The sequence below is a fragment of the Triturus cristatus genome, chromosome 4_2, assembly GCF_964204655.1.
Source record: "Triturus cristatus chromosome 4_2, aTriCri1.1, whole genome shotgun sequence".
NCBI classification, from domain to species: domain Eukaryota; kingdom Metazoa; phylum Chordata; class Amphibia; order Caudata; family Salamandridae; genus Triturus; species Triturus cristatus.
Genome location: NC_140586.1, coordinates 547,718,266 through 547,743,713, shown reverse-complemented (window position 1 = coordinate 547,743,713; position 25,448 = coordinate 547,718,266). Strand labels below are relative to the sequence as shown.

General features: G+C 42.5%; 1 protein-coding gene across 1 annotated transcript in view; it reads left to right on the top strand.

Moving 5' to 3' along the window:
- The window catches only part of HFM1 (helicase for meiosis 1), a 3,754,865-nt gene that overhangs the window by 1,220,916 nt on the left and 2,508,501 nt on the right, over positions 1-25,448 (top strand). The window contains exon 12 of the mRNA XM_085599940.1: positions 4,393-4,481. Coding sequence (XP_085456066.1) covers positions 4,393-4,481 — 89 coding nt within the window. The remainder of the gene's footprint in view (positions 1-4,392; positions 4,482-25,448) is intronic.

The window sequence follows — 25,448 nt, the reverse complement described above, 5'->3', positions numbered from 1 at the left end:
GCCTGGAAATCTCTAGCTAATCTAACAAGAAATCTCATCAAAGAGATTACTAACATAGAAACAGGGGAATTATCCTCTGATAGGGTCAAGATGGAAAAGGCGTTTGAAAGCTTTTTCAAGGACTTATACACTGAAGATCTAGCTGTTACAGACTCTCAAATTACCAACTATTTAGAAAAAATCACCCTACCATCGTTACTCGAAGAGCAGACCCAAGAGCTTAATAAGAAAATCTCACTTTCTGATATCAGGGCGGCAGTAAAAAATCTAAAGAGGGGAAGTGCAGCAGGTCTAGATGCAATCCCTAATGAGTTTTATATTTCCTTAATCGAGACGCTTGCTCCGATTATGGAGGCACTTTTTGATAGTATCTTTTCAAATAATTCCCCAATTCCTAGTTCTTGGTATGAGGCTGCTATTACTTTGATTTTAAAACCCAACAAAGATAAAAAAAATGTGAGTCTTATAGACCCATCTCCCTGCTTAATTGCGATTATAAAATCTTCGCGCAAATTATAGCAGGGAGAATAGATAACATAATGGGTAATTTAATCCATTCTGATCAAAAGGGGTTTATTAGAGGGCGCCATTTATATGATTTAACCCATGAGTTAATTGGTGCCATTGATATTGCCTCAACTAATAACCTGCCACTGACGATCTTCGCCTTTGACGCGGCCAAAGCTTTCGACCTGGTCAACTGGTCTTGCTTACATCAGTTGGTTCAGGTGTTTGGATTAGGAGAAAAGAGAGCAAAAACCTTAAGGAAAATTTATAAGTCTCCCAAAGCCAGGATTATAGTTAATGGGAATTTAACTAACTTTGTCCCTTTGGAGCGAGGCACTAGGCAGGGTTGTCCCCTTTCTCCGCTTCTTTTTGATTTATATATAGAACCACTGGCACACACAATTAGGTCTAGTAAGTTATTTACCCCATTTGAATTTAAGAGATGGTCAAAAAAACTGGCCTTGTATGCAGATGACCTGATGATTTTTACAGAAGATTCACCGGCAATCTTACCAAGATTAGAGCAATTGTTGTCGGATTTTGGGAAGATATCGGGTTATCAAGTGAATCCCCAAAAAACCGACATTATGTCTTGGAATTGGCAAGTTAGCTCACCTCAGGTACACCAGCGAATAAGATACTTGGGTGTTCAAATAACTCAGAATATTAACGAGTTGGCACAGGTTAATTTAGAGTTTAAACGAAAAGAGATTAGAGCTTTGCCGAAATCCTGGCATAACCTCCCTTTAACAATCCTCGGGCGATCCAACTTGATAAAAATGTCAGTTTTGCCAAAAATGACATTTATTGTCGATACAATCCCGCTTCTATTTAGTCCAGTGGCTTTAAAAAACTTGCAATCTGAGATAAATAATTTTCTCTGGGGGGGCAAGGGGATCAGGATTGCATGGAAGAAATTGAGATGTGAAAAGCAAGTGGGGGGTAAAGCTAGCCCCGACTTCGGTTTTTATAGCTGGGCTTTTCTTTTCAAAAATGTTAGATCTCTTCTTCTCGATTCTTCTAGCTTTACACCCTATCTTTTAGCCATGTCTAATAGTGTACCACAAGGGGGGGATGGTCTCCTCTATAAATTTGGACATCCCAAGTACTTCAAAAAAATTAAACTGAAGGTTTACGGGCGGCTTGTGAACTTTGGTTCCAGATGAGGAAAATGCTCAAAATCCCATATTATTGTCTTAATGCTCCTATCTGGAACTCGCCAGGGACCCCAGATTGCCTAAATGATAGTTTATCAGCTCCTCTTCGGGATTTTGGCTTTCAAAAATGGGGGCAACTACTGTGCAATAACAAACTTTTGTCATGGAATGAGCTTATGTCTCAAACAAATCAAGGCCTATCTAGATTCAAGTTTTACCAACTCTCCTCCCGGTTTATGAATCAGGGTAAATTTGGTCTTAGTCATGATGAATTGGAGAGCAGGTTTTGGTCCCATGCAATCAAAAAAAGGAAGTGGCGAAATGGTATTGGATTTTGATTAAAGGAGATCTGCCATTGCTGCCCATGGAGGAGCCCTGGAGAAGAGACTTGCCTCCTATTGACATTTCATCTTTATGGCAAGTATCTTTGAGTACTTTGTGGAAGGTTGTGAAGGCTGCGTCATTTAGAAGGAATCATCTGTTCACACTCCACAGAGCTTATTGGACCCCAAAGAGGCTATCTAAGTTGGGAGTCGGCGAGAAGTCCTGTCTGAAATGTGATATGAGAAGCGCAGATAATGTGCATATGTTTGCGCAGTGCCCGCAGATTCAGGGTTTCTGGTGCCAAGTCGGTAGGATTATTTCAGATGTATTGGGCCAAGAGATACAGGTAAGCCTGATTTTAATTATTTTTGGGATCTTACCTGAAGACAGTAATATTAAACTTTCAAATCTCCAAGTTTCTTTATTGTTTGTTCTTATTCTCTTGGCAAGGAGAGAAATCTGTTTATATTGGATCTCTCCTGATTCTCCAAAGGTTTTAGATTGGCTGTCATCGGTTAAAAGAACTTATGAATTGGATATGGAATTTAAGGCAAAGAAAAGAACTAGATTATGGGTGCTTTGGGATAATTGGGTTAATAACACCAACCTGAGCCTTGCAACTGCTTAGCAAATCATAAAAGTCCAATGATTATGAAACAAGTGAGTCTTGGGGAAAGCGGTCCATGGGTCTCCATGGAGGTTTCACCATCTTTGAAACTCCCAAGTACAACACGGTTGGTTTCCCTGGATGCCCATGAGGTGGAAAGTGTATAATTGGGCGTTCGAGAGGGTGCCAGGATACTGCTATCTGATTACTCACTTTATTTCGTGAATGAGGACAAAAAAAAAAAAGAATATCTGATGTGAATCGATGATGTACATGTTTTTAAACATTTTTTATATATTTTGAATCTCACAAGGAACCTGCTAATAAAAATATTTTATATTATTTTTTTCGTTTCTGTTTACTGCTGGTGATTAGGCCATGTGGGTATGGTAGCAGTGTGTATTTGTATGCTTAAAAGAAACCCAAAGGGATCTTGTTTCTGACAAAGTGTCTATTTCTTTTGTCCTGTCCCTTTAGTGAGAAGGACCCCTCTCTCTAATTTTGGTAGTTTAAAAAGTTACATTCCCTTAACGATCGCCAAGGGAGCTACCCATAAACCCAAGAAGGACAGGGTACGTAATGTTTAAAGACAACAAGGTCCTTCTCGGTGTTAATAAGTATTAGAAGAGATTTACCCATTTGCAGATAGTAGCGAATCCTATTCAGTTGGTAATATACTTGCATAGCATTTGTAGACCATATTTTTTAAGATAATTTTTTATGTAAATACATACAGGTAGCAAACTCAAAGGATCCAATCATTGACTATATACAGAGGGGCAGATTTATGAGCCCCTTGCGCCACTTTTGCGTCACTTTTCCCATGTTAAAAGTGACGCAAAAGTGGCGCAAGAGGCTCATAAATCTGCTCCATAGGGTCTACAAAAACACAATAGTACTCTGTGAAATGGTTGATCACAGTGCAAGTAAATGAGACCGCAAACAAACAGCACAATAGTATGATCAGTAACAAAGGCAATAGACATAAGAATAGCCAACAAACTAATGCATCAGAAATTTATACATCATGAATAAATATCTGAGCCTAGGAAAATTCACAAAGCTTCTAAATGGCAACCATAATTTCAGAGAGTGCTTTCGCCAAATGCTGTTCTTGGGGTTTCGACCCATAAGCAATAATTTCAGGATCATCAACAGGGCAAATAAATTTTCAGAGCACACAATTTTTGGTCATAGTTTCCTACGCAGACACGCTGACAGCCAGATTCATTCCACCACTGCAAGTTCGTCAGGCAGTAACAAGGTTACTAAGAAAACATAAATGCCTTTTCAATGGAAACTCTGATCTTACCATAACCACAGCTGGGGCATGGGCCTCAGCTGCTCCCGTCTAATGATGTCACTGCCAGAAACATGGTGTATTGTGAGACAATTTGAATGTATATGTATTATTATTTGTGTGCTTTTTCTGCTGTGATTGCTTAGTTTGGCTAAGATCTACACTTGTTGAAATAAAACTGAAGTAGAACTACAATACTTACTGGCCATGTCCCCCATCATGCTTTTAACACCCAACCCCTTTCCAGTGCTTGGCTCTGGTGAATCATTTATATTATTAACCAGCCAGCTCCACAGCTTGAACAGAGGGTGGGACATGTAGAACTAAATGAGGATTTTCTCTTCACAAAATCTCTAACAAGTCTAAACCTGAATAAACAATTTGTGGTCCCCTCAGAGCCCTGCACAATCTTTCGAAAGTTGGTTATCTGAAACCGCCCTTACTCTAGAAGTATCCAACTTTGGTAATTAATGTTTCCTTTTGTCTCCCTACTGTAGTTTTGTGCTACAAGAAAAGGAGTACAACAGGCTGCTTCTGTCCTTGCAAAAGATGCTAAATTTGTTATGGATCTACAACATAAACAAAGGTGAGTTCACATTTCAAATGACATGTCACAATCAACTAGAAAAAGGGTAACAGGAGTGAACTGACAATTTGTCTAGAAACCAAAGTTCACATGCTAACTTCTTCATGTTTTTTTTCCATGTACTGGTAAAATGTTCTTTTCTTTCCCCAAAACAGGTTTTTCTATTGTATAAGAATCCATGTATTTAAGTTATAAAGTACAGAAATGTTCTTTGAACTTTAAGAGGCCTAGTTACAAAGGTAAAATCTACATATGTCTATTTCCTAGTAGTAAGTTTACTTTGACACTTTTGAGCAGCTTTATTAAATTGGGCTATTCACAAAATCCAAGGGGCCGATTCTGATCCTGGACTTTTATTTTCCATACAAATCGGATCCGTATTTTGTTCCATACAAATCGTGCAAGTCCCTTCCAACCCGTGTAGTACGATTCGTATGGGAAAAATACATACAGATCGGCCCGATCCTTACAAATCAGATCGGGAAAAGCTGTATGACACGGACTTGTAAAAAAGACCATACAATTTGTAAAAAGGCTGTACAACCCGTCAAGTACCGTTCGCACCGGGTTATCAGCATGCGATTTGTATGGAAAATGGCCTGTATACGGGGAACGACTCGCACCGGGCTACGAAGCGAACCCCTATACGCCTCGTACCCTGGTATGACTCATTCTGGGGGTACGACTCGTACTGGGATATGGGTTGTATAGGGGTGTGAGGCGTACAGGGGTCCCCCCACATGCGAGGAGTGTGTATGGAGCGTACCCCAACATCGCGCATGTACGCATCGTACATACACGATTTTGGGGTCCGCACCGTACATACGCACTTTTGGGGTACGGTGCGTACACAAGCGATTTTGGGGTACGGTGCTTGCACAGTGCGTACACGACCAGTACCCCTTCAGCGTGTATATACGCACCATACCCCACTTTCCGTGTCATCGGTACGCACCGTACATACGCACCGTACCCCTGTATTCATGGGGTGTATGACGTGTACATGGGGGGTCCGTCTCGTACTGTTTTCGGGGCGTACAATGTTTTTCCAGCACTTTTTGGCTCCTGTAAAAAAAGAGCCGTACGGAGTGCCGTTTGTACGAATCATACTTGACGGGTTGTAAACTGCTGCCGGGAATACATGTGAACGTCGCGTACAGGGCAATCCAAATCGGAATCGCTTGTATATATGAGTTGTATGGTCTTTTTTACAATTTGTATGGAGAGCGTTTATTTGTACGGATCGTACTTCCTAGGTTGTAGGGGAATCCTTACAAGTACGAGTTGTATGGGGAAAACGCTCCATACCACGATTTGTACAGCGTTTTTCCAGGATCGGAATCGGCCCCCAAGTGTTAAGTAACTCAAAAGTGTAGACTTACATGTCTCCAGCCCTTGAAACAGGGAGTGGAGCCAAATTTACAAGGGTAATGTTACTGCTGCCGAAAATGAGTAGTTGCACATCCAGCACCACACATGTCCTTGCATTAACACTGCAACACCCTCCCATATAAATGAATGGAGGTAGGGACTTAAAATAAAACCCCAGGGGAAATAATTTGTCATTCAATGAATTTATATAAAATAGTTAAAAAGGTAAATACATTTAATTTAATAGTTTAAAAATATATTACCAAAGCAATGCATTTTAACATATTTAATAGCCAGTTTTTCAATTTAAAAATTGAGGTAGCATTATTTTTTTATTAAAATATAAGTAAATTATACCTAATTCTACACATAACTTTTAATAAATAATAATACATTATAGAAATGTATTTGTTTTACTTTAGTTGGAACTTTTTTATTTAGAACTTCAGAAAAACAATTTCAATTTAATTTAATTTATTCAAAATAATTATATTTTAAATTATTAATAAGTCATTTATCGTGTAGCATTTTGTCTTTTGTTCTACATTTAAAATAAATATATAAAACTAATTCCAATAACATTTAACAAAAAAATATTTTTATTAATTCTTTTCAAGTTTAAAGACCCTTTTCTTCTACTTTTCCCTATGATTTATCTTATGGAGAGTTCCTCAGTCTCAACATCATTAATAATTTGTTTTAACTTTAAAATGTAATTATTCTGAAATAAAATTAAAACATATCTTGAAATTAAAATTTTAAGTAATCCCACCTATTTATTATGCGGTATTAATTATTAAAAGTGTTTTGTAGAACAAATGTAAACTAATTTAATTGTATTTTAATCATATTTTAATGAGAAGTCATGTCATCTAAATTATTAAATTAAAAAAGGTCAAAATATGGTAAAATAAAACATATGTTTTAATATTAGATCATTTTTTCAAACATTCAATTGTGATTATTTATTTTTGTTAAGTATTTTAAATGATTTAATTTAACAATATTTTCTTTGAGTTTTATTTAAAGTCCCTACCGCCATTATTTTCCATTGTAGATTATTGCAGTATCTGTGAGACGCCATGGTGGTGCTGGATTACTCCAGCTCTGAGTTGGAGTACATTTAAAACTGTTTTGGGTCCTTTTTGGCAGCTGTAACTATATAAAGGCTATAGATCCCTGAATGTCCCTCACATATATTTTTTCAAAGAGGAAAAGTGCATTTGGCTTTAGGCTTCAGGAATCATTACTCTTCATTGGTTGTCTAACAAATGTTTACTCTGGCAATGAATATTGATTGGTATGGGTGATTTTTTTAAAAACCTGGCTGGAGTCAATGCAGAACATTTTATATTTATTATCTAAGTATTACTATGTGCACATTTATTTCTCAGCTAATTCTTTCTTTGTATAAGTTCTTCACTGGGTTCCTAAGACATAATAAGCAAACAAAGTTAACATAAAAACTCTTGTTAAAATACACCCTGAATTGTTGAAATACAAAAACTAAAGTAAAATTACACAACTCCAAGCTAAGGTCCTTCATTGTGGTTTTATCACCCTTTTGCTGTCTACCAATCAATATAAATTGCCATTATAGCTGCAAGTAGGTTGGATGATGAACACGATAACCATATACCACTCAGGTTTTAATCAAAGCCATTTTGAATCTCATATTATTTCTTTATACTAGCCTTAATATCATGTATCTGTTGATGTCTGGTAAGTGAAGTATTAGCAAGGCGAGCACAACGCTCAGAGCCTATGATCCTACAGATGCATCAACCCCTTTTTCGCTGCGGAGGTAACCTAAAGTCATTCTATTATGCAAGAACACAGTCTTCTGGGCATCTAATTGATCTGTTTTCGAATCTAGGGCAATGGCCATGGCATTGACTACTTCTTTCAGTATTTCATCATGCATCTGATCTCTTGGATGGTCTGTCCTACACCATAGTTGGGAAATAGAATGGAGAAAAATCTGTACATTTCAGAGCTCTCGCAGCGCATCTGTCGTCATTGGAGAGGGCGAAAGGCAGAATGTGTGTTAGCAGGGGCAAGGTAGGTTGAGTAACAGACCACGGCCCACTCTTAAGGCATCCAAGGATCCTCTATGGTTCTACAGATGAAATTTTCATATTCTTCTTGATGTTGACATTTGTGAAACACCATATCAATGGGGTCCAGTATTTGTAGTGGGGTGAATATAGGAGTATAGTATCCACTATGTCACACTCAGCTCAGCCCACAAAGACAATCTGGCTGTCAATTTTGTGATGCTTACAAAGCAACCACCGTTCACATATGGCAAGATGATTAATATCAGGTCTGTAACTGCCAGTGGATTGTTGTATTTTTCGAGTCCTTCATAAGACTGGGAGGAGATGCCGACAATTCAGGCAGTCTGTGCATATAATAGAACAGATGAAAGCAATTTTCATTTTTGCAGAAGTGCACTCTGTTTCAAGGCCCCCTTCCCTCCACGTCAAAGGGCAAGTGAGCGCAGATACAGCAAGAACAGAGAATAATAGTTTGACTGTGCTTCTCAATCAAGAGTATGTAGATGTTATTAGCATACACAGCAGTAAAGATAGCATGCAGGACCCACAGAGGGATCCAGTATCCAGGAGATGGATGGTTATCCCTGGTGGCAGTGGTAACGATGAGGGGTGGTGGTAGCAGCATTGCACAGCTTTGGAAGTGCAGATTAGGAAGGTGGGCACTGTGAATCCTACCCACTGGCTGGTGGTAATTGGAAGAGCTCCAACAGAAGTCCCCTGCCCAGGTGAAAGGTCAGAAGTAGGCACTGGTGGGCAGATGTCTTAGGGAGGGGCAGCATGCTTACACTAAATCCACATTACCTGACCACAACACTTACCAGCTTTATTGGTGATGAGTAGAATCTGGTAGAAACCATGCCATGCCAAGTTACAAGGAGGTCTTCCTCTGAAGGATGCATATGAAGACCCAATTTGCAGGCAGGAGGGATGGCAGGCTTTGTTTGGGCACTCAAGCAAGGCAGTTTAAACCTGATTATGGAGCTTTGGAGGAAGTATATAAGCTTTCTGCAATATTGTAAATCTGCATCATCATTCAATTCTAAGTCTAACTTAGCAGCACAGATTACAGGGGTTGTGAGCAAAACTGTTGGGTGTCCCATAACTATCTTGTATGAGTTCATCTTGGTTATCTGTGTCAGTGTAGCTCATTTGTACCACAAGGCTAAGGACAAAGCTACAGGCCACTTCAGTTGGGTCTCAGAACATATCTTGGTCATCGTATTCTTGAGGGTAGCATTGTTTTGTTAAACTTGCCTGCTGGGCTCAGGGTGATGGAATGAATCAGCACCCAAGGCTTTGCAAATCTTCTGCATTACAGGGTAAATGAAGTGTGTTCTCTGGTCACGTGTTAAATGACTCGGTAGTTCAAACCATGGAACAAAGCCCCTAGGTAAATGCTTTCAAACTGTGATGGTATTTGCTCTTGCGCAGGATACGCTTCTATGTACTTTGAAAGTAGTCTAACAATTACAAATACCGTACGAGTATGAAGGGCAGTTCAGCATCTGAATAAAGTCCATTTGTAGAGGCATGAGCAGCGGGGTTGGTCTCAATCTCTTTCTCTGTGTATGGGACTGACAGATGCCACACTAGTGTCAATGATGTTGGGTCATAGAAGAAATGAAGGGTGCATACCAGTGGGTTGCTGCAGAACATAACATGCCAGCCTTACTGACATTAGCAGCTCCATGATAAAACCATGCAAGTTGGGGAACAGAAATTTGGATGCTACCATACACCCTGAGCTGTCTTTCAACACTTCATGTGAGTCTCTTGCACACTTCTGCTTGCTCCAATACTTTTTTAAATTCTCTTTATTCAGTTTTCACATTTACATTAGCCACCATATACTTGGTTGCAAATACAATGCTCTTTTCAGTTACATTACACTTTACATTATTTGCTGTTCATATGAGGTCTAATGGATCTATCCGATCTCAGCATGTCTTGCATTAGCTTGTCCTCTGAGCACACAATGGGTTCATCTTGCGAGCACGTAGTTGTTAACTCAGTGTCTTTAACAGTTTCTATTCTGTTCAAGGGAGCATGTTGCTCAACATCCAACTAATGAAGGGTGGGAGGGGAGATCCGAGGGGAAAACAGTGGAGGAAGAAGTGTTCAGTATGCGCTTATTGATCTGATATTTTATAAAGGGTCTCATTATCCACTCTATAACCATTATAACAAGAGTCATGGCTATTCACTTGTGAACAAGGCTTGCGGAGCGGACTCATCTGTTGAATGTGCATTGATATATAGTTGCAGGGGGACCCAAATATCTTTAGGTCAAGATTGAGTGGGTATTGGCTCCCAAAAAGCGGGCAGCTGTTCTTGGCAAAATGCTGCATTCTTGAGCCATGTCGCTTTTTTGGGGTGGGCGTGTCCTGCCCCATGTCATTGCTATGCGCCGCTTTGCCAGCAGCAGCAGTAATGCACTAAGCCTCCTGCTCTCTGCAGGCATGTCCTTAATGTATCCCAGTAATCCAGTCATAGGGGATCTGGTTATGGGTGTGTCTGTCATCTCATCTATTGCATCAAAGACGGTCACCCAGTCTGCGTGGACCTGGGGACAGTCCCCCACTAGGGGGCCGATTCCAATTCCGGCCGCAAAATGAACCGACCGACACGGACCCGGACCGAATACCGACCGACACGGACCAGCGCCGTACAACCCGTGCAGTACGATGCAACGCGAGTGAATTACAACCGACACGTACGGAATACAAGCCTTACGACCGAGCCGGGGGGAAAATAGTGATCCGGCTGGAAAACCGACGCGATATTCACCGACCGACACGAACCCGGAATCAACCCGACCGACCCGTACCCGCGATGTACGATTAGAGCAGTACGATGCAATGCGTGTAAAACCAGACTGACTCGCAAGGAGACCAAGCCGCACGACCAGCACGCACAGACAACCCGGAACACAAGCAATAGAGACCGGTGCGAACGACGCCTACCAAACACAGAAGACAGGCAGCGTGAACAAGGCGGAGAAGCCCGCACGAGACAACAGCAGCGTCCGTTTCCGTCACATGAACGTCTCCTACATGCCTACAAAACACAAAGGAAAAAACACAAAAAAAGGACCAAACAAGCAATGACTAAGCCAATAAATACCCAACATGAATTAATTGGACAAAGACACACCCACAACTGCAACTATATAAAGGACTACAATCACTACCATCATCCCTTGCAAACAGGAGACACAGCCAGCAGCAAACACCAGTACACAGCAACCACAGACACACTCACAACTCACCCATCACACAACTCACACACCATCAGCACCTCATACAAAAGCACACACACATACACACAGCAAAACCAACATCACTTGCACCCTCATACACACATCCCTCACCACCACCACCCATCACCATGCCCCCAAAGAAGAATCCAAAGTTCACAGCTAGTGAGTTAGAAGTGCTGGTAGACGAGATTATCAGAGTAGAGCCACATTTGTTTGGTACATTGGTTCAAAGGACCCCCATCTCACAGAAAACAAAGATGTGGGCGAGGATTGTGGACACGGTGAATGCACAAGCACCAACGTTGCGCACAAAGGACGATATCCAGAACAGGTGGTATGACGTGCGCAGGAGGGTCAAGAAACTCATCGAGAAAGATCACGCCTTGAGTCAGCGCACCGGCGGTGGCCCTCCTGCCAAACCAGTCTACTTCAGGACCTGGGAGGAGAAGGTGCGGGACATCCTACCACCAGAGAGCGTCCATGGCCTAACAGACATCTCAGAGACTGGTGAGTACACAAACAACAAACCCAAGATTGTTTGGCAAGGTTACAGTGAAACCATGCACCCCAAGCAAAACTACACTAACCAATAAATAATCAACCCAAGATGTGTATGCCAGTCACACAAACACACCTGCCATCTCATAGTGACTGGGGACTGTGTCATGACATGCAACAACCTACAAACAAATAGAGCAAGCCACTGGCACTAAGCCAAATACATCCAGCAAGACAGTTTGCCACCACAAACACACCACCTCACAGTGCAGCTGACTGTCAGGAAGGAATAGTGGGGATGCAGGTGAAGTGAGTGTAGCCAAAAGCATGATGGGGCCTGTAGTCACAGATAATGCTCCCCCTCCTCATTGGCCCATAAAGACCTCTCTGAAACATGCCCACATCACAGGGAGTGGAAAATGACTGACAAGATCGCTGACACTGGCTCCTGCTAGGGGTTGTGTGCAAATCAGAAGCAGGACACCACTGACTGACATCCTGAAAGACAACTTGCACGCCCTACAATGGAAACATGTGTCATGATAGGAAGGAGGACTGACAGCCCTGACCATACCAATCAGCATGGGGAGACACCCCCCAACACAAACTCCACACAACTCACCGGCTACAATGCTTTGACACACACCTCATTGAAATATCAGCAAAAGATCCCCCGTACTGGCTGCTGCTGTGTGAAGCACAGGGGCTCACTTGGGACTTGTAGCCAAACAAACACCAGGATTTCACTGTCAGCCATCTTGCCATTGCTGTCACACCCCCTCACAGGGAAGCAGAATCAAGAGGGAGGAAGCATGGGCATGCTGGGTAGGGGGGTGTAGCCAAGAGTATGATGGGACTCGCAGTCACACACAACCTACACCCACCCACATGGCCCAGCAAGATCAACCTGAACCATACTCGCCTCACAGGGAGTGGGAAGGGACCGACAAGATGTCTGACACTGGGCTCTGTTGTGTGGAGCACAAGGCCATGCTGGGACTGCTAGCTAAACAAACACCAGGATTCCACAGTCAGCCATCTTGCTATTTCTGTCACACCCCCTCACAGGGAAGCAGAATCAAGAGGGAGGAAGCATGGGCATGCTGGGTAGGGGGGTGTAGCCAAGAGTATGATGGGACTCGCAGTCACACACAACGTGAACAACCTATTTGGGAATACAAACACATTTACTGATGCATTAGTATTTGCAAGTACAACAGAGTTCTACGCTCCTGGAGCGGGGGGCAATGCTCCAGCGTAGCCCCGCATTACCTGAATTGTGTAATACATTTTTTTCATACTATCTCAAATAATGCTTCAACATATTTAACACCAACTACCGCCGTATAATAAAGCAGTGCATTAAGCGTTCATATCAGAGCAGCCAAAAATGTCAACCATTTGAAAAGAGGTCCACACTGGCAACTGAGCCGCTGTGGGGCGGGGAAGTGCTACCGCGGTCATCGCCCCATTGTGTGTTACAGTTCTTGTAGGAAGTGCAGAAGGCTTGAGCCTCTCTTGGAGTGTCAAAGAAGAGGGGCCAACCATTGACATCCACCCTCAGGCGGGCTGGAAACAGCATCCCATAGCAGAGGCCCAAATTACGAAGCGTGACCTTTACACCGTTAAACTTACGTTGGGCGTCCTGGACCATTAAGGTGAAGCCTGGGTATAGTGACACATTTAATCCCTGCCACGTGAGTTTGCCACATTCTCTGGCCAGCCTTAGCGCAGTGTCACTGTCCCGAAAGTTAATAATGCACGCTATAATAGGTCTGGAAGATCGATGCACTCTTTCTACAACAAACCCAGGGGTAAATTTCTCTTTGCCAAAAATGTCTATCAGTAGAGACTCTACAAAGGTGTCCATTCTGCCCGTGTTTGTTGATTCAGAGACCCAGTAATGTGGCGGTTTTTGCATCGGCCACGGACCTCTAAATCTTCATTCTTGATTGCAACCTCTTTTTTAAAAAATTCCATTCATTCGAGCTTTTGTTGATTGCGTGGCTCCATCTTTAAGGTCTGATATCCTTCCCTCTGCAGTGTCCAATCGCCTTTCATGCAGCTCCAGTTTAACCCCAAAGGCATCCAGGAGTTTGTCCAGCGTATCAAACCTGTGATCGAGTGCTTTGAAGCCTGCCCCTAGCTCTGCAAGCATATCCGGATTGGAAGGGCCCGTCTCCAGCACGGCGGAGGAAGCCTGGCCCCCTTCAGCCATGTTAACACCATGGTCCTGCACTCCGTCAGATGTAGTTGGAAATATGAGCAATCGCTGTTTAGGGTCCTTCCTGCCCGTACCCGTGCAGATGTAAATTCCACCCCAGGCTGCAGTCACTGGTCTCAGAGGTAGCGTCGGAGCGTCCCGGGTATCACTGTACAACGCAGCCAGCCCACCGTGGATTGCTGAGTGCGAGGAGACCCGGGCAGAGAGCCGAAGGGGCTGCAATGGGCACCTAGTGGGCAAGTGTGGATACGGGGGAGACCTCCTCCAGCAGTGTGGACCAGGTGCAGGGCCCGTGGTCAGCCAATTACGCCCTGGGTGTCAGAGGTCCAACAAGTCTCAGCAAGCAGCCAGATTAAGGATCACGGAGTTATAGCCGTCGCTTGGGCCAGGAGGATCATGCAGACCTGTTGCCTTGTGTCCTGGCACAGTTTCACTAAGGTTGCGGGCCTCCATTTTGTGAGTCTGCTGGGCAGGGGGAGTCACGCTGCTGCTGTTGCACCCCTCTCCCCACAGCCCGCTATGTGGGTCCGAGCCGGCCTGGAAGAGCTCGCTGTCGCAGCTCACGGTCTATCATAGCATGCAGCCGGGTGGCTGCCTCCCTGACACCACCGGAGACCCTGGCTCCTCTGATGGGGAGCCAGGGTCTCCGGTGTCGCGTGTGGCTCCCCCGCGGGTGTATAAAGGGGGGGTTTCGCATTGGCACCGACCGATCCATGGCAAGGGGAGGGGAGTGGCGAAGAACTCACTGTGGCTCTAGCGTAGGCCAGGCAGGGTCCAACCGGCAGCCTCTGATGTTAGCGCCGCAGTCCGGAGGGCCGCCATACGAGTGTTCCGGCTGGCAGTGGAACCAGGCCCCAGTCAGCTCTGCCCCCTGCAAGAACAAGCCGCTCGTCTCCGGTTCTGGGCGGAATCTTACGCTGAAAGAGGCCACAATGTGAGGGCCGTCAGGTGGGGATAAGGTTCCGGGCATGTCAGCGGTTAAGTCAGCCTTCGGTGCAGAGATAGTCGAAATTATGCAGGGCGACGATGCGGAGATTCAATGCCGCGCGGCCATCTTGGTCCGTGGCTTGGCCACGCCCCTCTCCTTGCGCAGTTGTTAAGGAACGCACGTCAGATGTGAAAGAACTTGAGGGGCCTCTGCAGCCCTCTAAGTGCCAGTCAACACAGTTTCCATGCCCTCAGGTACTCCTCTGGCTAGAGCTCGTCTGTTTATGCAAATGTTTGTGTCCACCAGCTCGGCCCTCCGGTCCTTAAACACGTTCTGCATGTTTGCACTGGCTATGTTTGCCCTCTGGGACCATGTGGAGCACTTCCTTTTCTCCCTTCCGGAAGGCCCCCGGGGTAACCTATCTCGTGTACTGCAGGATGGCCGTGAGCTGGCTCAATTTTCAATTCGGTCTGCCATGGACACAACGGAATCTGTGGGACGAGCGATGGCCAGGTCAGTTGCTTGGTTGCGTGATGGCAGTTTTCCTGAAAATGTTCAGGAGCGTCTTTGGGACTTGCCATTTGATGGGGCCCATCTTTTTGACACTCATGCTGACTCAGCGGTACAGCGACTCATGTCTGGTTTTCAGTGAATGGCATTGTGTCTAGCCCCTTGTTGCGGACTTATTGTCTTGATTTGAATTGGTTGCAGTATTGTTATTGTTTTTCTCTGGTGTCAGCTGTTATTTCCCAGATGGACTTTACAGCTTCACAGCTGTTTCTGCCCTTATTTTCGATTCCTCTGTCAAGGAACTGGTCTCAAGAGGTGCCCCTTTTTTTAAGGACGTGACATACCTTGTGTGGGGTATTCGTTGGTTAATGTATAGCCATTCTAACTTACCACTGCTCCCGGGAGAGTTCTTCCTGGGTGATGTGTGTCCTTCCTGATGATGCGGCGAGGTCCTCATAGGATTGTTATCTATCTCCTCTCTGGGGAATTTTATTCTAGTTCCTGCTGCTGACGTATATTTAAAAATATATTAATCTTACTTCTTCATGCCCCACTTGCTGTTGTGGGATTCTTCTTTGGATAAATCCACATGGGTTGCGTAGCTCTCTTTAGAAATTCCATATTGGCCTTTTGCCTTTGGTCAGTGTTTGACTTCAGGAACAGTTTCTTCTCTGTTTTTAGTTCTGGCACTGTGTGTTAAAACATACTGGGTGAGTTCACGGGCACGCAGGGCTTGCTTGTCCAACTTGTGCCACAGCGTTGCCTGCATTTGATTCTTGTGAAATTGTCTATTCCTTCCCTCTGGTGTTGGAAGTGCTTCTGTTCTTGACCTTCCCACATAGCTCAGACCCTGTCAGTTTTTTTCCTTGTAGGCAGTTATTTCTACGACAGATGCGTGGTTGGTGCACATTGTTTGCTTCCCATTTTTCATGCGCACTTCCCAGACAAGGGCTCAGGTTCCTCTGCTTATAGCCTCTGCCAGATGTTACCCTTAGCAGTCTCTCTATCAGGGATGCTCATTGTACCTTTCTGCATGTTTCAGGCTGTGTGTGTGTATGCAGGTATATATATATATATATACATATACACATATATGCCTGTATATGTACATATGTCTGTTTCTGTTTGACGGATGTTATGTCCTACTATGGTTCACGCTGGTGCTGTTGGTACCTGTTGTGCGTGCTGCTGTATTTGTCTTGGGCGTGCTCTTCGAGTATCCCTTGCCTTTTAAACAAAACAAACAAAAAAAAAAATATATATATATATATATATATATATATATATATATATATATATATATATATATATATATATATATATATATATATATATATATTCACTGAAAGAACCATAGGTTTCAGGGGTGTTATAGTTAGCTGGACATTTCCCTCGTACATAACCCTAGAAATTCCCCCATTATAGTTAGTTCAGCTAACTATAACTATAACTATAACTCGCGCTCCATCGTGCAGGTAAAACGCGAAATGGATTTACCAGCCTGTATTCATAACTGATTTTAACCTGCATTATGGGACATGTATTTTGAATTAACTGGTCATGTGACTGAAAGACATTTAAAGCTTGCACGCATTCACTTTGTTTTGTATATTGCTTTCACCTGTGAGCAAGGCGGCATTGATCGCCGAAACGCATAAGGAGAAGGAAGCCTGTACGTGTTGCTGTGCCATGAATAAACGCAATTTCTCCAGTATTGGGCCTCGGTTCGCTGCTTTATGTTGATGAAATTGGTGGGCTGCTCTGTGTCCACTGTTTAAGAGGCCGCCCTGAAGGGTTGGGGGCTCCTGTATTCGGAGGATTTTTGGTGATGTTTAAACTGGGAGCATGACCCACTTGCCCTCTCACGACCTAACCAAGGAAATGCTATTGAAGCGAACTGTGAGAATGCATGGAAGGGATTCTGGAAGGAGGATATCCTTTCAGATCGTGCTGGAGATGGGCGCTTTACATTGCACTTGTAAATAATTGAGCACTTTGCGAGAACTATGGACATACATAACCAGTTGCATCTTTATTTCCATACTTACATCGTGCAGGTAAAACACTAAATAGATTTTCCAGCCTGTATTCATACCTGATTTTAACCTGCATTATGGGACATGTATTTCGAATTAACTGGTCATGTGACTCACAGACATTTAAAGCTTGCACGCATTCACTTTGTTTTGTATATTGCTTTCAACTGTGAGCAAGGCGGCATTGATCGCGGAAACGCGTAAGGAGAAGGAAGCCTGTACGTGCTGCTGTGCCATGTTTAAACGCAATTTCTCCAGTATTGGGCCTCGGTTCGCTGCTTTATGTTGATTAAATTGGTGGGCTGCTCCGTGCCCACCGTTTAATAGGCCGCCCTGAAGGGTTGGGGGCTCCTGTATTCGGAGGATTTTTGGTGATTATCTACTGGCGGTCGCCAGTAGATAGTTATAGTTAGGATTGTGTTTCCATAGGAAATCCGCAACATTCTATTTGGAATAACTTTGGCGCCGATTGACGAATCCTCGCGAAATGTTCAAAATAGGTGGGGCGCTCCGCTCCGCTCCTTCCCTGAAAGTCTCGGGGGGATTCGTCAAGCGGGGGCTGAGAAAAAGGTGGGGTCCCAAAACACATTTTCCCCATGCATTTTTCCATAGGACCTTTAGTCCAAGCTACAGCCCGAACGGCTGAACAGAATTACTTGAAATTTGGCAGAGAGGTAGTCCTCAGGTCAGGGATGTGCCTTTTGCAGGTCTGGTGTAAATCTGTTCAGTATTTCCTGAGAAAATAGCATTTAAAAGCATATATATATCTATAGGCGTGCACCGTGCGCGCACGGTAAAACTTACCGTACGCGCACGCTGCCGTGCGCGAGCGCGATTCTGATTGGTTGTTAGATCTTAGTAAACATTCGATTCGGTCGAAACCAGGAAGTGTCGGCCGCCATTTTGTCTCTCGCAGTCTGAGGGGGTGAAAAACAAAGGTGCCTTTGTCAGGGGGTCCCAGAAAGACCCCCAAGGGCCAAAATTTCTTTTAATTTTTTTAGGAAAAATCGCGGAGTGCGCGTAGCGTGCGCGCATGGTAGAAACGGAAAAATTCCGCAAACTGCGTAACATGGGCGCACGGTGCGCGAAGCGCAACGGTCCCCCACAGCGCGCGCACGGTGCGCGCATGGTGAAAAACCTTTTAAAATAAATAAATACATAATTTAGCATTTAAAAAACCATACAAATTCACTGAAAAAGCCATAGGTTTCACACACGTTATAGTTAGGAATTAGCATTTAAAAAACCTTGCAAATTCACTTATAACTCACGCGACCGCCATCCTCTGCTGATGACGTCAGATATTACATCACTGTATTTAGACACTTATTTACCCATGTCTTCTTCCATTAATTTTTAGCTATACATATATTACAAATATTTTTTTATCAGAAAGACACATATGTCATCAGTGATGTAATATCTGACGTCATCAGCAGAGGATTGCGGTCGCGTGAGTTATAGTTGCCTGCACTAACTATAACGGGGGAATTTCAATGGTTTTTCAAGAGTGAAATGTCCAGCCAACTATAACATGTGTGAAACCTATGGTTTTTTAAGTGAATATATGTATATATATATATATTCACTGAAAAAACCATAGGTTTCAGGGGTGTTATAGTTAGCTGGACTTTTCACTTGTACAAAACCATTGAAATTGCCCCGTTATAGTTAGTTCAGCTAACTATAACTCGCGCGCCCGCAATGCACTGCTGATGACGTCACATATTACATCACTCATGACATGGTCAGTGACATCACTCATGACATCACTGATGACATCTCAAATGACATCAGCTTAAAAACATTGGACGTTTCCTGGCTGAATCGGGTCTGTTGGCATGTATGGTTGTACTACCATTGCCTCTTCCTTCTGCCCACAATGGTCTATTACATTGCCACAGCCTTGAAGGAGGGTAGATTTTGTATCACAGGGGGCCCCTGGCCCGTTCTGTCCACACCTGAAGTATGAGACCCTTGTCCTTGCCCTGCCAGCCGCATTTGTAGGCCGTATTAAATTGACCAGCGGGTCCTGTGTTGCTATATAATTATCCTGAGACATCCTTACCACTCAGCCAGCATAAAACCCCTGTGTAGGCCCTTCTGTTCAATATGTAGGCCTCTTTGTTAAATTGACCATAGCTCTGCAATTTTAGTGTATAGCAGTCTGAAGGCAGGTCTGCGAGGCCTTCTGCTCCAAACTAGTAGCCCCCACCCTACCCGAGTGCTCCGTGCTCGGTATCAAAGTTCAACATCCCCCTGAAGCTGTCGACATACAGTAGGCTGCATCCTGGACTGGTACTTGCTTCCTGGGCAGGTTTCCCGCTTTTAAGGAAGTGGCAACCGCAGAGCGTCAAGTTAGGAGAACTGAGGAGATTTTATACATGAATATATTGAATTCCTGTACAATACCCATTATTTTCTGCTTGCTCTATGGAACTTACGATAAGCGATTGGCCTGAGAGACTGACCTTTTCACCCAGTCCATTGTCAGCATTAAGTGGGTAAATGACGAAATGTCTGGTAAAATCTGCAGACGAAGCTTTTGGGTAGCATACGTAGGTAGATGTAGCGTGCAAAGGAGCCCACAAAATGATATAAAAAGGGAGCACCCACAGATATCGACGGACAACCTCGCCGTCTGTATGTAGGTTAACAGGCTGTGCAGGTTTTCCCCAAGAACTGGGAGCTCTTGTCTTCCTTTGCTTAAAATGTCTTGCTCTGCTTTGCTTGAAGTATCTTATTCTATTTTACCTATATGAAATGTCATGTTATGTTTAACCATTGTTCTCTTTACTTTTGCATTTAAAAGATGTTGTATTGTAATTGCAGGAATGCTTGCTCTAAGAGTAAATGTGAGTGTCCCTAGGTAACATTTTCCTTGGTGTAACTTGTTTCTCATGATGCATTTATAGATGTGTTTTCTCTCTCTCTCTGTCAGTCCATTAATTGAGATACAGAGAATATCATGACAGCTGTATGATTATCTGGATTCTGTATTTTGTACTTTATGTCTCTATTCTGCGGTTTCTTTGAAGTTGCATCTTCTCATTAAACTGCCATTGTATTCTGCCTCCAATTCCATGTCTCATATGTCTGTTTTCTTCATTTTTGGAGCAAGCGTTCCTAGGCACCCCGGCTCAAATTAAGGTGCCCCTTTTGTCCCTGACTCACTCTCCTGCTCAGTTCTGTGGTGGCTCCCGGGGCTCTGGGGACCGCCCCTAGCTTCCTTGACCCGTAATAGATCTTCCCTCCAACAGCCTCTCTTGCAAGTCCTGTATTGTTGGTTTGTTGCCCCTGCCCCCCTTTCCACTGCCCTCCATAGTCTGTTGTGCTTCCACGGCCCTTCCTGCCTGCTCAGTGTGGTTAAATTGTTGCCTTTGCACCCTCCTACCTGCCTTCAATTTTCAGAGTCCGTGCCCCTGGCCTCTGCCTCTCAACAGTATCCTAATGAACAACTAGATTGCTAACATTCTATATTTATTACAAAAGTGTGGAACGCCTGACATCATCTTGATGTAATCAAAACTGTAATACCTAGAGCATTCCTTTAGAAATTACATATATGAGAGGGTCTTATTGGCATCAAAATTATGGTTAGTGCTCTAAAAGACTAAAATAAGGACATATTTTCTGAGTTTTCAAATAGCGACAAAGCACTTTTAAATTATTTGTTATCTTTATGTTTTTTTATCTAATTGACAACTTGATTAAATGTTGCACTTAGGGGAGAGGATGTGGTGTTACTTCCAGAACTGCAGACTTTGCAACTGGGGAACCAGGTTGAAGTTTCTGCTTCAGCTCGACATTCTGTGATTCTGGTCAAATCACTTAGTCTCCCCATGTCTACAACCAAAATGAATTTGTTCTTGTGTGATGTAACCAATGCTCATGTAAAGCACTCCAATACCTGACAAGTCTGCACTATATAACACTGCAAAAACACAAAATAATAAGTGTTTTGCACACTTCTGTCATTGGGCTATATTTGGGCTATATCTGGGTGATTTTGGGCTACATTTGGGCTCTTTTGTCTCCGGTGGCCATCTTGGGAGATTTATTTGTTATGAAGTTTCCTAATTTCCTCATGTACTGCAGTCTCCTCAGTCGGAAATGCTTTCAGTTTTTTACTTTGATTCCATCATGAAGGTATTCAGATATGTCACACATTTGCCATAAATTCTGAATGTTAGCACTCTAGTTGCTCATTAGATCACTGTAGTAAAACTACTGTTCACCATGGAAGTCTGCTCCTGGTATTAAAAGTGCATGTTTCAGTCTGCATGTCAGAATCTTTTAATGAAATAGAAGAGGATTTGAGAAGTCACTCAAAATGTGCCCTCATTTTCTTTCTTCAGCATTAATCATAATTTCTATGGCAAAATGAACCCCCTCATTGTGTTCCTTTTTAAATTAAATGTTTTAAGTGTTACCAGTTTATTCCAATCAAGATGGCTTCAGGTGTGCCATACTTTTGTCATAATGAAGACAGTAAGTGCTCTAGTTGTTTTTAAGAACATTCTTGGACATTCTGTCATTGGGCTATACTTGGGCTACATCTGGGTGATATTTGGGCTACATTTGGGCTCTTTTGTCTCTGGTGGCCATCTTGGGAGACTTATTTGTTATGAAGTTTCCTAATTTCCTCATTTACTGCAGTCTCCTCAGTAGGAAATACTTTCAGTTTTTTACTTTGATTCCATCAAGAAGGCATTCAAATGTGTCACACATTTGCCATAAAATCAGAATGTTAGCACTCTTTTTGCTCATTAGATCACTGTAGTAAAGCTACTGCTCACCAGGGAAAACTGCTGCTGGTATTGAAAGTGCATGTTTCAGTCTGCATGTCAGAATTTTTTAATGAAATAGAAGAGGATTTGAGAAGTCACTCAAAATGTGCCCTAATTTTTCTTTCTGCAGCACTAATCATACTTTTTATGGAAAAATGAACCCCCTCATTTTGTTCCTTTTTAAATTAAATGTTTTAAGAGTTACCACTTTAATCCAAGCAAGATGGCTTCAGGTGTGCCATACATTTATCATAAGTAGGACGGTTAGCGCTCTAGTAGTTCTTTGGAACACTCTGGAAAGCTGCAGTAGAACACAAAGGAATCAACTGACAGTCTCTGCCCTTGTTGGATGTACATGTTTTACTGAGAATGTCAGACTTCATTCTCACATGACTGAGAAAGATAATGTGAATTTACAGAAAATAAGCTCTCAGTTTAGCTTATAGATCACCTTCCAAACCTCTGTGGTAAAAGCATGAGAAAATATTTTTCTCTCAATCATGATATCCCAGCAGAAGGCTTTTTCACATGGTGAAATCACCTTAGAACATACCACAATTCCTAAAATGAGTATGGTACCATCAACAAATGATTTATAATGTAACTAAAGTCTTAAAACCTTCTATTAACTGCAATGCTTTTTAATGAGGTGCTATCATGTATATTGGTCCCAAGATGGCTGCCAACACTTCTTGGATGAAGTGCTGACAGCCAATCAGATCTCAGGATGAGATGTGTGGTTAGGCTCCGCCCACATATATATATTGATTTAAATGCTATTTTCTCAGGAACTACTGAACAGATTTACACCAGACCTACAAAAGGCACTTCCTTGACCTGAGGACTACCTCTCTGCCAAATTTCAAGTAACTCTGTTCAGCCGTTCGGGCTGTAGCTGTGTCTAAAGGTCCTATGGAAAAATGCATGGGAAAAACGCGTTTTGGGACCCCCCTTTCTTCTCAGCCCCCGCTTGACGAATCCCCCCGAGACTTTCAGGGTAGGAGCGGAGCGTAGCGCCCCACCTATTTTGAAAATTTCGCGAGGATTCATCGACCGGCGCCAAAGTTATTCCAAATAGAATGTTGCGGATTTCCTATGGAAACAGGGTCCTAACTATAACTATCTACTGGCGACCGCCAGTAGATAATATATATATATATATATATATATATATATATATATATATATATATATATATATATATATATATATATATATATATATATATATATATATATATATATATATATATATATATATATATATATATATATATATATATATATATATATATATATATATATATATATATATAGGATTCGGTTTTTCCCATAGGGAAGTTTTGTTCCTCGTGCACTCCCGTGTACTGAGTTAAAAAAAAAACAACACCGGGTTTTCATTCAAATTTCCATGCGTTTGTTGCAGCAACCAGCAAAGCCTTACGCGTTTCGGTCTCTACGGAGACCTTGCTCACAGGTAAAGTGTTAGATTGAAATTATGCTTTTAAATCAAAAAACAAGCGGAAAAACCAAATAGGGTTACATCACTTCCTGTAAGTTAAACAGGCATTGTGGGACATGTAGTTTGTTCAACCAATTGCAAAAACTGTACGCAAACATTGATTATGTCTTATCAACACACAAAAAAAAGGGGAGATCACGAGTTGCTCTCAAATTGCGAGGTGAATACATTTAACTTAGACATTGGTTATCGACCTCGTTGACATTGAAAAATTAACATTCCCAATCCATCACATAATATCGAAGCCATCCAGTGGGCGTATCCAGTTTGCCTTACTAATTTTTATCGTTAATTAGAATGTTGAGGTAAACGTTTACCCATATTTATCAAAATATTATCATACAAAAAGAAAGAATTGTGTGTCATTGAGATAATCAATTGAAAATCAGGATCAAGCCCTCTAGTGGGCAAAACCGTTCCACATCATGATCCATATTGTAACATGTTCGATGTCCCAAATAAACAATGAATTCAAACATGTCCCAATTGAAAGGGTTTTTTTTTTTAAATAGAGTTTATAAAAATAAAAAAATAAAAAAGAGAGAGTCGGCACCATTCACTATCTGATAGATATCTTTACAAGTGGCAGTGTAATTCTTCATCTTGATAATGGCCATATGGGCTCAAGGTCCGAAAGTTCATGATATGTTTGGACTCTTTTTGTCTCATTACCAGTTCGCGATCTCCACCTCTTTTGTTTGGTCCAACACTTTCAATACCATAAAACTTTAGGGATTTCCAATCCCCTTTGTGTTCCTTTTCCATGTGTCTTGCCATCGCGTTGCTGCGATCAGAATTAATTGTAGCACGAACATGCTCCAAAATTCGTAATTTAAGTTCTTTTTTTGTGCTTCCAATATATTTCTTAAGGCAAGGGCATTCAAGGGCATACACAACGAACTGAGTTTTGCAGTTAATTAGTTGTTCAATTTTCCATGTTTTATTGTTTGCCATTCGTAGCTCCTTCGTTGTTTTCGCGATGCAACAAACTTTGCATCCTGAACATTTGTAGAATCCTTTCGGTCTACACCATGCCTCCGGTTTTTTTGGTTCCTGAAAATGACTGTGGATCAATTTGTCCTTCAGGTTTTTTGCCCTTCGATACGTCACATTGGGGTGGTCTCCCACAATTTGAGATATTGTGGGGTCCATATGGAGAATATGCCAATTCTTTTTGAGAATCCTTGTGATTGCATGGTTGGCCGTTGAGTGGGTGGTGATGAAACGTATTTTGTCTGATTCCTCTTTTGATGATTGTTGTTTATCCATCAGTAAATCCGTTCTGTTGATCATTGTGGAGCGATTGGAGGCAATTTGTATCCATGCTGGGTTGTATTTTCTTTTTAAGAATCTGTTTATGGACAGTTTCTTTTGTTCTTGCTAATCGTTCTCATTTGAACAGATTCTTTTAATCCGGAGAAATTCTCCATACGGGATGTTTTGTAGGAGGCTGAGTTGATGGAAGCTCTGAGCATGTAAAACCGCATTTGTCGCGGTACTTTTGCGGTGTAGAGTGGTATGCAATACATTATCTTTAACAAAGATCTCAGTATCCAAAAATACAACCCTTGAGTCACTGATTGTGTACGTGAAGTGTAAACCAAAATTTGAATTGTTCAAAATTTCAAAGTACCTTTCAAATTCTTCATTTGTTCCTTCCCAAATTAGCAATAAGTCGTCTATATACCTTAGCCATGCTATGGTTTTTTGGACTGCTTGATCATTTTCCGATCTCCATGCCCATGTTTTTTCCCATTGTCCCATTGTTAG